This window comes from the organism of the source record quoted next, unplaced genomic scaffold, assembly GCF_019419815.1.
Source record: "Pyrus x bretschneideri cultivar Hongxiangsu unplaced genomic scaffold, Pyrus_bretschneideri_v1 Contig9, whole genome shotgun sequence".
Classification (NCBI taxonomy): Eukaryota; Viridiplantae; Streptophyta; class Magnoliopsida; order Rosales; family Rosaceae; genus Pyrus; species Pyrus x bretschneideri.
Window position 1 is genome coordinate 7,533,749 of NW_025999831.1, and position 14,528 is coordinate 7,548,276.

Genomic DNA, 14,528 nt, shown 5'->3' on the forward strand with positions numbered 1-14,528 from the left:
AATGACTTGCTATCAATTATCTTTATCAGACTGAGAATAGGGTAAACAAATTCTCCAGCTCCACACCTTTTATTTTCTGTAAAAAAAAAAAAAAAAAAAGCTTTAAATCCTATATATTTTGTGCGGGAATTAATAGGCTTGTTCCCTCCTGCTATGATAATCATTTGATAATGCTTATTATGTTTGGTGATCAGTTCGGCATATTTTACACTTCAAATATATATGGAAAGTTCTGTTATCTTGTCTTTTTGGATTTGTTGACTAGTTGCTATTGAAGATGTTTGATTAATATTCTTTTACGTATGTTGGCGCGACTCTGGTTACTATATCAATCTAGTTCAATACTATTAATCATCTGGTCTTCAACGATTGTAATTCCATTCCCCTCCATTTCAAGCTTTTTTATTTTTATTTCTTATTGTTTATGATGCTCAACCTTCGAGAGAAAGATTAACTGCAAACCAAGCACACTAAGTTTACATATCGCCAATATGGTTAATCATATTACGGCTGGCTTTTGGTGTTTGGCTCCGGTCACTATGGAGGCCCTTAAGTTATCTCGTACGTTTGTGGGAAGCTTGGTAAAAGTTGGTTATGTGGCATGAGGGGACTGACTTAGTCGATCCGAGTTAAATCAAGTTTTTTCAACACTTCTTCCTTTGTGATTGTGGAATTTTTTAGGTCGACGGGCCGAGGGCCCACTCCAACAACACCAATACTATCCCCACTTTACCACTTGCCTAATCCTCAGGTGTGCTGTTTTATCACAAAACGCCTCGGTATTAGTTAGAGAGGGGTATTTCCATTTAAACTACTTTCTCTTTGGCCCTCTGGCCTATGTCACGTGAGACCCCATTTTATGGGTCGCACGTGAGACCCCATTTTATGCGTCACACGTGGTGAACCACACATCGGCAACCATGTGGAGCCAAGTTGAGGCTCACCTATCGCATAGGGCCAAAGGGGACCCACCAAATCACGTGGCGTCTTTGGCCTACGTGGAGCTATGTCGAGACTCACCCATCTTGAGGGGCCAAAAGGGGACCCACCCAATCACTTGGTAACCTGTCCCCTGGCTCTAATACCATGTGGAATTTTTCAGGTCGACGGGCCGAATGCCCATTCCAACAACATCAATAATGTCCTCACTTTACCACCTACCCAATCCTCAAGTGTGGGGTTTTGTCACAAAAGGCCTCGATGTTAGTTAGAGAAGGGTATTTCTATATAAACTGCTTTCTCTTTGGCACTCTGGCCGATGTGGGACAATGGGTTCAAACATGTGGAATTTAGTTTCAAAGTATTTCAATTTCATAAAGAGTTCTGAATGTACATGGAAGTATATGTAAGCAAGAAAAGTGAATGGTTACAAGCAACCAACTTTACATGAAACCCTAGAGACCGGGTAAACCTAGGATACAAGCTTTTCCTTAATTCAGGGTGATTTACATCAAACCCAAGACTAAGAAGCAATCAACAAGTTAAGTGCCTTGAATCAAAGAGAAGAGAAAGCTGGAAAGCTGGAAAGAAAAACTGGCTGTTGACTTTGTACATCCATGATTACTTAGAGACTTATGATATGAGGTGACATGCAAGGGTTTAGTGATTGGTTCCAACACTCCCCCTCAAGCTACATTGTGGAGTGTAGTCGAGCCAAGCTTGCTTAGAAGCTGACAAAATTGGTGAGAGGATAGAGCCTTGGTGAACAAGTCAACCAATTGGTCATGGCTCCAAGTGAATTGAGTTTGAATGACTTATGTCTGAACTTGAGCTCTGATGAAATGGAAATCCACCTCAATGTGCTTGGTTCTTTCATGAAAAACAGGATTGGCTGCAATGTGCATGGCAGCCTGGTTATCACATATAAGAGACTTAGGAGCTTGATGGGGAAACCATAAGTCTAAAACAAGGCTTTTAAGCCAAATTAATTCACATGCAGTAGCTGCCATTGCTCGATGCTTCCTTCAGCACTAGATCGAGCAATAACCTATTGTTTCTTACTCTTCCATGTCACAAGGTTTCCTCCAACGAAAGTGCAATATCCAATGGTAGATTTTCTATCAATTGTACTACCTGCCCATTTTGCATCTGTGTAAGTACAAATTTTGTGGACTGATTGTTTGACATAAGAATGCCTTTATCTAATGAACCTTTGAGATAATGTAGGATGCGTTTGACAAGTTGAAAAGATTACATTGTGGGAGCATGCATAAACTGGCTAACTAAGCTAACAGCATGAGTGATGTCTGGGCATGTGATAGTGAGATAGATAAGCTTGCCCACCAACCTTTGGTAGTAGCTTATATTGGTGAGAGGTTCTTCAGTCAAGTCAAGCTTCATTTTGCTGTCAATAGGTGTGATGGAATGCTTGTAACCAGTGAGACTAGCCTCAGTGAGTAAATCAACCACGTACTTTATTTGACTAAGAAATAACCCTTTGTAAGAGGTGGTCATCTCAATGCCAAGAAAGTACTTTAATCTCCCAAGATCTTTGATGGCAAATGTGTGGTGTAAGGAATGTTTCAGGGCTTGAATTTCAATCTCATTGTCACCGATGATGATTAAATCATCAACATAAATGTGAATCACAAGTTTACCACTAGAGTCATTTCAAATGAATAAGGAGGAATCAACATTGCTTCTTATGAATCATGCCCTTTCTAAGACAGAACTTAGCTTGGCATACCATGCCCTCGGAGACTGCTTTAATCCATAGATCACCTTGTGTAGCTTATAAACCATTCCTTTTTCCACTTGAATATAACCTGGTGAAGGTTGCATGTAGACTTCTTCTTGAAATTCTCCATGAAGGAAAGCATTTTTAACATCCATTTCGTACAAAGACCAACCACAATTGACTGCAATAGAGAGCAATACCCTAACAGTGTTCATCTTAGCCACTAGGGCAAAGGTTTCCTTGTAATCTACCCCGAATGTCTGAGTGAAACCACGAGCCACAAGTCTGGCTTTGTGTCTCTCTATTGAACCGTCTGCCTTGAGCTTTGTTACCTACTTCCAACAACCTTCTTTCTTGAAGGCAACTTGACAATGCTCCAGGCGTTAGTTTCTTCCAATGCATTGAGCTCTTCAACCATAGCGAGTTTCTAATGTGGCAAGGAAGAAGCTTCTTGGTTTAGCAATTTTAGAGACTTCAGCGAGAAAGGCACGGTGAGAAGTTGAATATTTCGAGTACTATGAGGCATCAATGATCAGATACCTTGAGGCATAAGTCACATAGTCAAAGAGCCTTGTTGGAGGTTTTCTTGCCCGAAAGGGATTTCTTCGTACACCTTGGGTTGACTATGATGGTTGCGCATTGTCAACTTAATCTTTAGATCCATGTTCAATGTCCCCTTGTGAGATGACCTGTGAATTTGAAGAATTCGTGACTTGGTGTCCTTCCTCATTACCTTGAGTGTCATGCACTGCTGGAACATCATTATCATGCTTTATGCACCTAAGTAATGGAAACAAATCATGTAGAAATTCCCCCTCATAAGAAACATGCCTTCTTGGTTGAAAGAAGACATCTCTAGAGACAATACATTTGATGGAGCAAGGATTGAAGCATTTATATCCCTTCTGTGTAGGTGAATACCCTTCTAACACACAATTTTTAGCCCTAGCATCCAATTTGTCACAATGCTGATGTTGTACATGAACAAAACATGAGTAACCAAACACTTTCAAGTAAGACAGCTTGATAGGTCTCTTTTCAAGAGTTTCATAAGGAGATTTAAACCGTAGGACCCGACTTGGGAGTCATTTGATGAGGTATGTAGCTGTTAAAATTGCATAGGACCAAAACTTCTTTAGAACATTCATATGTAACATTAGTGGACGAATTTTTTCAAGTAGGTATTGATTCTTTCGCTCAACAATCCCATTTTGTTATGGGGTTCCCACACAGCTGGTTGGATGTACAATTCCTTATGAACTCAAGTATTGAACCATGGTGTTGGATAAAAACTCAGTACCATTATCTAATCTTAGTGTTTTAATAGTTGAATGGAATTAATTTGACACAAGTGCATGAAAGTCTTGAAAGATAGTTGGAACTTCACTTTTAGCCTTCATGAGATAAAGAAAAGTGACATGAGTGTAATCATCCACAAAAATGACAAATTATTTGTAACCTTCCATTGATTTAATAGTAGGACCCCATACATCGGTGTGAACAAGTTCAAAAGGTATACTAGACCGAGACATTGAGGTTCAAAAGGGTAACCTAGCAGACTTTGAAAAATGACAAGTATCACACTTAATCAATGGCTGACAAAACTTGGGAAATAGTTTTGACAAAACAACTTCGGATGGATAGGCTAACCTTTGGTGCCAAAGTTGTTGATCATTGGAAGAGCTTGGTTGAACTTGAAGGGTTGTTGACAAAGTGGGCTTCGTGCAAAAAAAAATAAAGGCCATTTTGATAGAATCTTTTAGCAATCTTCCTCTTGGTGAGAGCATCCTGAAAAATACATTTGTAGGTGAGAATATGGCTAGGCAATTTAAAGTGTTAGTGAGTTGTCCTACTGACATCAATTGAAATGGAAAAGATGGTACATATAAGGCAGTAGACTCTATGGTGTTTGAGACTAAACCTAGTTTTCCTTTTCCCATAACTGAGACATTTTTTTCCATTTGCAATTGACACATGATATGGTTTTGACAAGGCTTGAAAATCATGTAGGTTTGAGGCGTTATTTGTCATGTGATCAAAGGCACCTGAGTCAATTATCCAACAATCATCATTAATACTAGTTTATAGTGCAGTTGAGAATGCTTTGAAGATACCTAGAGCTATATCTCGTGGAACATGATCATGATCAGCTAAAAATCCTGCAAATTGTCCAAGAAGTGCATTGTGATTGTTTCCTTCACCCTTTGATATTTGTGCAGCTTCTCCATGATTTTTAGTTTGCAAGTAGGCCGCAAACTCGTTGATAAGAGTCACAGGTTGGCTGTGAAGTCCACTAAGCCATAAGTGAGAGAGTTGGTAGCATTGTTGGCGACATGTTGAGCTTTGAAAGGAACCACTGATGGAGATTTTGGAGCCATCATCCTGTTGTCTTTGAACTTGGGCTTAAGTTCAGGATGTAACTCCCATCACCTCTCTTCTATGTGGCTAGTAGCATTGCAATACTTACACTTAAGATGTGGATTCTTCCCTTTGTATACCTTGGAATCATGGCTCCTGTGGTTTGCAACATATCCTCGACTCTCTGATAACTTGAGATTAGACTCCATATTCATCACCCTCATTCTTGCTTCTTCACGTTGTATCGTAGCATAAACAGTCTTGAATGGTGGTACCTCCACACTCATTAATATGTGACTCTTGAGATCCTCATATTCTGAGCTGAGACTTGCCAGCAGTTGATAGATCTTATCCTCCTTAGCTCTTTTGAGAAGAATAGTAGAGTCCGTGTTATGAATGAGGTATACATCCAACTCATCCCACATAGTCTTTAAACTGCCAAGATGTTGAACAAAGGACTTTTTTACTTGTTGAGGACAAGTGATATCTCTTTCCAACTGGAATACTAGAGCATAGTTGTTCTGGTTTCCATACATATCCTTCACAAATTTCCACAAATCTTGTGAAGATTCAGAATAACTAGGAGTAGAGAAAGTTTATTCATCTGTTTACTGTAGTTTGTAAAGAATTCTTGATTTGTTTAAGAATCATGAGTCATTTTAATAAGAGGACTTTATTTTCCAACTCGTTCCAATTTCTTTTTAATTATTTAGCTTTTAACTCATGTTTCAGATTTGGGTTCGAGTTTGTATTACCGACCCCGGGATTAGATTGGAGTAGAGAAAGTTTATTCATCTATTTACTGTAGGTTGCAAAGAATTCTTGATTTGTTTAAGAATCATGAGTCATTTTAATAAGAGGACTTTATTTTCCAACTCGTTCCAATTTCTTTTTAATTATTTAGCTTTTAACTCATGTTTCGGATTTGGGTTCGAGTTTGTATTACCGACCCTGGGATTACATTGGAGTAGAGAAAGTTTATTCATCTATTTACTGGATCTTTTGAGAAAGGAAATCAAGTTTTGAGAAAGGATCTTTTTAGGTTAAGCAATGCATGTATATAACTTTAAGATGCATTATTGTGATGTTAGTAGAATGATATTGGAGAAATGAAAATGGTGATATTTCTTAAAGGAATGATAATGATATGTTTCTAAGTTTCAAGGGAAGAGAGAGCAATCAAGGATTAGAAAACTGAATTGTTTTGACTTACTGGAGAGAAATACAATGAGGTTGGAATGGAATATGGTCATTAAGTTGTATGAGCTTGATGATATTAATTTCGAGAGTAACCTACAGGATTCAAAGGATTATACATACAAATTTAAATGACAAAGAGCTTACAAGTTGTATGTATAAGGAAGGTTTTGTTGAAAGTCTTCATCAACATTATATTGATGATTATGGTTATATGGATTAAGTGATTATTTGGAGATATAGTTCTTTTTGAACATCCATATGTACTGATGAAATTAAGAGCAACAATTTGGTGAGTTTTAAGTGGAATGAGAGGCAAAAAATAAATAAATAAATTTCTTTGTGAGGTAAATGATTGAGGATGTACTATTTGGAATGAGAATTCGGAAAAATCTTAGGCTTACTGCAGCATCCGAGTATAGAAAGAGAAACTAGTGGTCATCCTCTGCTAGTTAAAGGGAAACCATGGACACAACTGATCCATTGAAGGCTATTGTAAAGTTGAGTTAAAGAAAATTATTTCAGAAAATCTTCATGTTTGGGGATTACATTTGGACAATTTAAGTTAGTGACTTAGCTTTTATGAATATATTTTACTGATCATTAAGCTCCGGTTGACAGTATGTGTCTTTCAAGTATTTGAAAGCTTGGAGACTGAGATTAATAAGAGGATGTGACAAGTGTATTGACGAGGTCTCTAATATTTGCTAAGTACATGAATTATGACGCATAGCGTTGATCCTCTCTACGATTTGGAATTTAAGTAATGGTTGATTGATAAGTACAAATTCAATTGACTAAGGAAAGTAATCATTTGGGGCTATGAGTGTCATGTACTTTCGTTTACCACATATCTTTGAGGCTTAATGAAAAGAATGGAGAGTTATGAATTGGATGACCTAGCTCCTTAGGCATGAATATATATTCAAATTAAGGAACTCCAGTACCATGAATTATCTCTATGGAGTTTTGGGTTTAAGAAATAAAGTTACAGTTATGATGTGGAATTTAGTCTCGTAATAGAAGTACATAAGATGAAGTTATTGGAGAATGTAAGATTTTAGTCCTTCATAAATTAATAAGCAGTTGAAGTTGTTGGTTAGTAAAGGATTAGAATAGTGAGATAACTTGGAATATTGGTTGTTCAATAGAATCCTGAAATTAGTTTCAGATTGACATCATAAAGTGATTGATTGTTGTAAAGTTTTAGTTTCTCAGCTTGTGATTTAGTGGTGACTCTTCAAAAGATTTAATTATTTCAGGCTTGGAGATATAAGTATTGTATGTACGAATTTATAGAAATACTTGGAAGAGTATTATTCACTTTAAGTTGAACTCCTTGGAGGATATTTGGGATGAGATCGGATTAGATTGGAGTAGAGAAAATTTATTCATCTGTTTACTGTAGGTTATAAAGAATTCTTGATTTGTTTAAGAATCATGAGTCATTTTAATACGAGGAATTTATTTTCCAACTCATTCCAATTTCTTTTTTAATTATTTAGCTTTTAACTCACGTTTCGGATTCGGGTTTTTATTACCGACCCCGGGTTCGGGGTGTGACAAAAGAGTTCAACAACTTAAATTTGAAGACTCAACAAATTTAAATACTACAACAACTTAAATATTAAAGAGTACATCTTAAATTTTAAGACTCAACAACTTAAATTTCAAGAGTACAACAACTTAAATATGAAAGAGTACAACAACTTAAATTTAAAGACTCAACAACTTAAATTTAAGGGCTACAACTTAAATTTAGAGACTATAATCATCATCTTCATCCGCCATTGTAGGAGTATAGTCGGATGTAAACAACCCATGTCGGGTCATAATTTCACTCTTTTTCCTATCAAAATATGCCTTGCTCATTGGAGTATAATCCCTAGTGTTCCTTTCCATGTTTCTATCATCCATCTCTTCTTGTATTTCTTTTCCCCATTCTTTGTGTCTATGCTTAATTTCTTCCACAGCAATGGCATTTTGCTCTACCGTTAATCGCAATGAGGAGGCCATTTCCTCTCGAAAGGCTAACTCCTCCTTTGCCTTCCCCTTTTCCTTCAATTTTCTAGCCTTGTTTTGATCCAAAAATGGATTTTCTACCCTTGTTTCTTCAATCAGAGGAGATACTTGTTCATCCCCAGCTGTATTTGACCCGAACACCAGCGTAGGACCAAATCTGTCTTGAGGTAGATCTTGAAATAACACCCACCCCTTACAAATTTTCCAACAACTGTGATGAGTAAAAGGTTTTTTCAAGTCATCCATATACAATTACTTCACTTGGCGTTCCTAGAAAATATAATTACAAAAATTAAAGGAAATTACTTTATGAAAACACTTACTTCGTTGTGTAGATTGGCACTGCTTTCATGTCTACTTTTGGCATCATGGCTTGATGTCATTTATTCAAACTTGGTTGAAGATGTTTTTTCCATCGTGAAGAACAACTCTCGTGGTTTTGAGGATTCGATGGAGTGGTGCCTTCGTAAACTCATAGTACATTTTGGACGTACGAGTACAAATGCCTTCCCTTGTTTGAGAATTACCCTTGACACTATCTTTTGAGACCCATCTATAAGCCTTGCAAAGAACTTAATCTTCTTTTCAGGTCCAAGCCCTTCCTTTGAAGATGTGGCCATTTGAAAATTATTGAAAAAAATTAAAGGAAAGATTATTGGAAGAGGTAAGAGAATAGAATGTGAAGAATTGAAATAAAATGAGGTAAGATAGTATGGAATGGTGAAAATGATGTGAGAAATGGTGTACGAATGGCTTAGGTATTTATAGGAAAAAAAAAAAAAGAAGACTTTTTGGCCGAGTGTGGCCCATAAGCCCTTTAGCCTAGCCCTTAGTCGGAGACGGTTTTCGTCTCAAAACAAGCTATTTTTTGACCTATGGCCCTTTGGCCAGGTCGGTTGGAGATGGCCTTAGTTCATTTAGGGTTTCAGATTTTATTTCCTAGAGAGAGAGAGAGAAAAGAGCATTAAGGCTTCACCTTCCTCTTTGTTCTTTATTTGTGAAACCCTAGTTGCAAAACCTTCTTTCATGCATTAAACACCCAAACATTGAAGAATAGGGTTGCATTGTCTTTGTGGTTTTGCATGAAATTTGTGGTCAATTGATTCTAGTTTCAAGTCTTTAAACTAACCCATTTTTGGATTCTCGCCAGTTTCTTCCTTCAACTATTTGACTGAAGAAACTGACTAGACATTTGAATCCAGATTTGCATATCATCATATACATAGTTTGTGTGTTGGTCTCGGTGCCTCAAGGTGAAGAGTTCAAGAAGAGCTACCATCTTGTGAAGATTGGAGACAACATCTTTTCGGTGCCACAAGGTGAAGAGCTATAGACTAGGTCTAGGAATTGAGATTTGCATGGTACTTTGTAAGAATCTTGATTATACTTGTGTTCAAAGTTATTTATATTGTGCCACATATCTCCCATACATATACATGCTACACGTATCACTTGAATATTTAATTGGTATGTGTTCACAGTCATGCTCACTTGACACGTTAATAACTTGGAATGAACTGAGGCCTTGCTGACTAAGATAGCTTTTGGTATTTGAAATTGATTATTGAATATTTGATTTATTGACTAACAAATCTATCTTAGTTGACTAGAGGGCATGACTAGTCAATCCAGCAGATTATAATTTTTATATATAGGATATTCCGTCTAGTACCAATTTCAGTGAGGCCACTCCATATCGAACTTCAACGATCTGAATTGTCTATTTTGTAAGTCCCGATTTATAGATCATTGAAGTTCGGCATGGTATAGGCCCCACAACTAATCCCTATTTTTAAAAAAAATTGGAATCTCTTCCCTTGAATGATTCATTAGAATTAATTGTTTATCTCTAACTTAGCCTTTCGAGTATTGTTTGGCTACGAGTATTGGCACGATGGCGTCCACTCGTTAACACACTCAATTAAGCACAGTTATTTAAAGAAGTAACTACATTTGACAGCAAGAACAACAGAACATAACGCATTTAGAAATTTAAGTGCCAATCCAATAGATCCAACAATCCAGAATCTGATATTGTGAATGGTAAATATATAAGCAACAAAGTAGACAAAAACATTTTCTCTTCAAAGCGCTTATTAAACATGTGACGAACAATTATTGAACGATGATGTCATTGAAATTAAATCTTATTTGCACGCTTTCCTAATATAGTGAAAAGACAAGCTCTCTACCTTATGTGAGAAAGTAGAAATAGGAAAAGCTTAATACTACTACACTTTCCCAATTCTTAAGTTGACTGGAAATTTGACATCCTTCGGACCATGGTCTCCTCCTTCATTCCAAGCTTGCTTAAATGCCTCAATCACATGATCACCCAAGAGCTCAACACCCTTTTCTTTTGCCGTCTGATATGCAGACCATGACCTTATGTAAGTAAAAAAGCCATCCAAATCCATCAACTGCTCTGTCACGAATTCAAACGGTCCTGTGTTCTCTTCTCCGTCCACCGGCACAAATGGAAAATCGATAGTCTTATACTTGTCGTTCACCAATTTACGTGCTGGATCCCAGTAAGGATCAGAATCAACGGTGTAAAAACGATCAAACACGGTGTCTACAATGCTGTTAACCCTAGGCACTGTATAGCACCATGCTGCAAGGACACCATTAGGTTTCTTCAGTACATGTTTCACTTGTTGGTAGAAATTGGGGAGGTCAAACCAGTGGAGGGCCTGAGCAACGATCATCAGATCAACACTTGATTTTGGTGTCAACTTCTGTTCTACCTCGGCTATTGACATGACAGGAGGGGTGTGCTCGTAGCGAATATTGGGCAGCTTGGGTGCCAACTCGAGTTGTTTTTGGCTTGTATCTGTGGCTATCACATTCTTGAAGATCCCGGCTAGCTGCAATTTAGTTTGACATGTTACTTATTATGGTTCGAGATTCATAAAAGAACGAGAAATACTCACACAATTTTAGAAATATTTTGAATATGAAAAATTTATGACTAGAAGCTTTCTACTCTCTCAATCAATAGCATCAAGATTTTAGAGAGATGGGCAAGCGGCTCATTACGAATCATAATAAGCATATCGACTACTGTCAATACATGTTATATTTGATTTTGTCAATTCTCCGATGTTAGATATTCTTCAACAAACACAGAATATAGGGTATACACATCCTTTTTTATCTTCTCTATGCTCCTGTTGATTTTTTGTCATCTGATTGAGTGAATTGAAGATGATCAAATAATAGAAATTAACAAAAAACGCATGGAAAGTAAAACATGGAGTGTGGATAGCACCACCCAGAATATGTAGTGAAAGAAAGGAGGTGACTCGGATAACAAACCTAGGCAAAAACACAATACTGAACAAAAAGGTTTCAGATGACCTAAGCTTAAATTTGTGCTACAATGGATCTATGTTTAAACCGCAAGAAGTGAAAGGAAGATGTTGGAAAGAAGAGAAACTTACGGATCGGGCAGCCTGGCCACTGCCGGTGCCGACGTCCCATGCGAGGTCGTGACAAGGGGTCTTGGAGGCAATGTAATCAAACAGCTTTTCTGGGTAGCATGGCCGAGTCTCGGCATATTGCTTTGATTGTTTTATGAACAGCTTCGACATTTGTCCCTGATTTCTGTACTGCAAGTCGATCGTATCAAGTTTTAGACAAGAACAGTAATATTGGTTTGTAATTCTATTGGGTTCGATGCTACCAATTTAAACTGGTTATCGGTTTAGACTCTGTGATTGTATTTTGACCGAGGAGAAGAGTTCTAAACGAATCTCTCTGCTGAAGGAAGTGAAGGAAAGAGAAATGCGAAACGACTGATAGTGAGTGGTTAATAAAAGTCGGCCAATTCAACTTGGTAACTTCCCCCCAGCGAAGACTTGTTCTCTTTGACTTCTTGTCTTATCATCATGCATCCACCCCATTTTGTGCCTATTTTATATACAAAACTTGGCTTTAATCTATTTCTTTCCAAACAAGAAACAATGTATGTCAATTAATAGGGGAGTGATGACTACGCACCACCTATTTTATATACTGCACGTGAAATTTGACTTCAATCTATTTATTCCCGAACAAGAAACAATGTGTTAGTTGTAAAGGGGAGTGATTATTGTGGTAGTAAATTTCTGCCATCTTCAGTTTTGATGAAAAAGTACATATAAAACAATTAACACATTTAATCAAAGACCAAAGCTTCATAGTCTATCTGAAAAGAATGAGTGTCGAGGGTTTTCTATATGGTGAAAAGCTTACCACAATTTGGTGGAAATGGAGGTATTTATAGGAGGGTGTGGCTGGCCTAGGTGTTAGGGTTTTGCCCTACACATGGCAGCATCCTATTGTTCATGGTGTGTCGTCCGTTGGATGAATGAGGTAAGAATATTCCCAAGATATTAGTTAGGAGATAATATCTTGGGATAATGATGGAAGTATTCCTAATTGATTGAAATATGGATTACTTACTTGATGGATTTGATCTTCAATTGGAAATGTATTAAAGATAGGATTTAATAATTAATTCTAACTTTAATGCCTTTGACTTTTCATTTCCACAAGCAAGGGAGCTTTGAGCAGTCGCAGTCCGCTGCTTGAACTTCCAGGGATGCTAAGCTGCACATGGGGACACTTGAGAACCTTGCCCATTTAATGAGGGAATCTTGTCTTTCTTGGGTAAAGGTCCATGTGTTGCCTTGTGGATTTTTGGGATTATTTTTAGCTCCACAAATGCCCCCACACCTGCTGGGCTGCTAGCAAAAAAGGGCAATAGGTATAGAAATCCCAAGCTGCTTAAGTAAGTAGAAAAGTTGTTTCCCAATTTGATATAGATCTTCTACTTTGACTTGGAGATAAATTCTTCTAGGAGAGGGAAACAAGTTACCTCTAAAATCTATTTAAATATGCCTTAAGCAGGGAGTTAAATAAATTTGGAGAGCAATTTTTATCCTACAAGAAAGAGATAAAGCAAGAGGAAAAATTGATTCCCCCTTCCCTAGCCTTTTTCTTTGCTTGCCCTTGCAAAGAATTGTTTCTCGTTGCTTTTCTTCCTCTCCGCACCACACCAAGGTAAGAAAAAATTAAATTTTTGTTTTTCTTAATTTTTTGAAACTCTGGAGCTTGAAATTTTGGCTTAGCAGGGGCCGAGGATTTGAATAAAAATGTCTAGAAAGCCACGGTTTCTGCAAGGATCAGCTCAGGGCTGTTGCAGACAAGACAGCTTGGCTGGAAGTTAAAGTGTTCGCTCGACGCGGCACAAATTGGCTGGCTGACACCAAGTGCCAACTCGCCTCAGGCTAAGGAAGTGTTGGGGCATTAGGAAGACGGGCTGGGCTTGGAACCGTGACAGCGAAGAAGAGAAAGAATGAGCGAGGTGTTGGGGAGCCAGCCCTTTTTTTCCTGTTAGATAAGGTCGTGAAGGCCTTTAAGCTAAGGGAGATTGAGAGCAGTGTCTGGTATACTAGGCCTCCTGGTGTGTTGGGGCATCTGGCGTGCTAACCTGCTCTGTGAGGAAGCCTGGCGCGCTGCTCCACGTGCGTTTTCATTTTTTTTTTTTTTTATGGGCAGTCATCTAATATTTTTTCCTTGCACTTTTGTAGGACTTTTCTAAAAATGTCTCATTTAAGCCATAAAGATGATGAGTATACTTTGTCATTGTATCGTCAAGGAGGATCTTCTGGTAAGGTAGGCTACTTCAAGGCTGCTTATGTTAAGACCAATTATGACGAGTTGTTCAAGGACTTCCTCGAGGCGTACAAGCAAGTGATTCCATTTGGAGTCTGCGTGAGCGTGCAAAAGAAGAGCCATAAACCATGCAATAGGTCTCCTAAGAGATAATCTGCTCCATGAAGTGCACTTCTACCCAATGTTCTCTGAATGAGATTGGCATGATGATGGGATTCTTCAATCTAAGTAGGTTTTTTAACTTGGACCTGACTATAGATGAGTTCTAGCAGTTCTTCGACATATGTCATATTGATGGAGTTAAGTTGCTGAGAACCCGACATAGGCTCCTTGATCTCTTGAGAAAATTGGATCACGATTGTTCCAAAGACACCTTGGATATAAGCGGAAAGTGGGAATCTGACTCATCCCTAAGTTGCGTGTTCCGACAACCGTCATTGATGGTAAGTGAGTTGTTTCATCTTTGGGCTGTTTTAGGCTGCATTGTGCTTTTGTTGAGCTACTCTTGACTTTGATTTATTGAATGCATTCTTCTGCTTATGTAGATTCAAAATTTAGCTCAACTCCAAAGACTTCGTCAGATATGAAGAAGGTACATGTTGCCTTAGGCATA

At 37.9% G+C, this 14,528-nt stretch overlaps 1 protein-coding gene across 1 annotated transcript; it reads right to left on the reverse strand.

The window, feature by feature from the left end:
- Nucleotides 1-10,264: 10,264 nt before the first annotated feature.
- LOC125473475 (putative methyltransferase DDB_G0268948) lies at nt 10,265-12,036 on the reverse strand. The gene is made up of 2 exons (XM_048576317.1): nt 11,698-12,036; nt 10,265-11,121 (listed from the first exon to the last, which is right to left on the reverse strand). The coding sequence occupies exons 1-2, from the start codon at nt 11,845-11,847 to the stop codon at nt 10,486-10,488; spliced, it is 786 nt and encodes a 261-aa protein (XP_048432274.1). The 5' UTR covers nt 11,848-12,036; the 3' UTR covers nt 10,265-10,485.
- Between the last annotated feature and the right edge of the window lie 2,492 nt (nt 12,037-14,528).

Coding starts and splice junctions, on each gene's coding strand:
- LOC125473475 (XM_048576317.1), bottom strand. CDS start 11,847: ATGTCGAAGCTGTTCATAAAACAATCAAAGCAATATGCCGAGACTCGG. Junction 11,122..11,697: donor GTGGCCAGGCTGCCCGATCC/GTAAGTTTCTCT, acceptor ACTAAATTGCAG/CTAGCCGGGATCTTCAAGAA.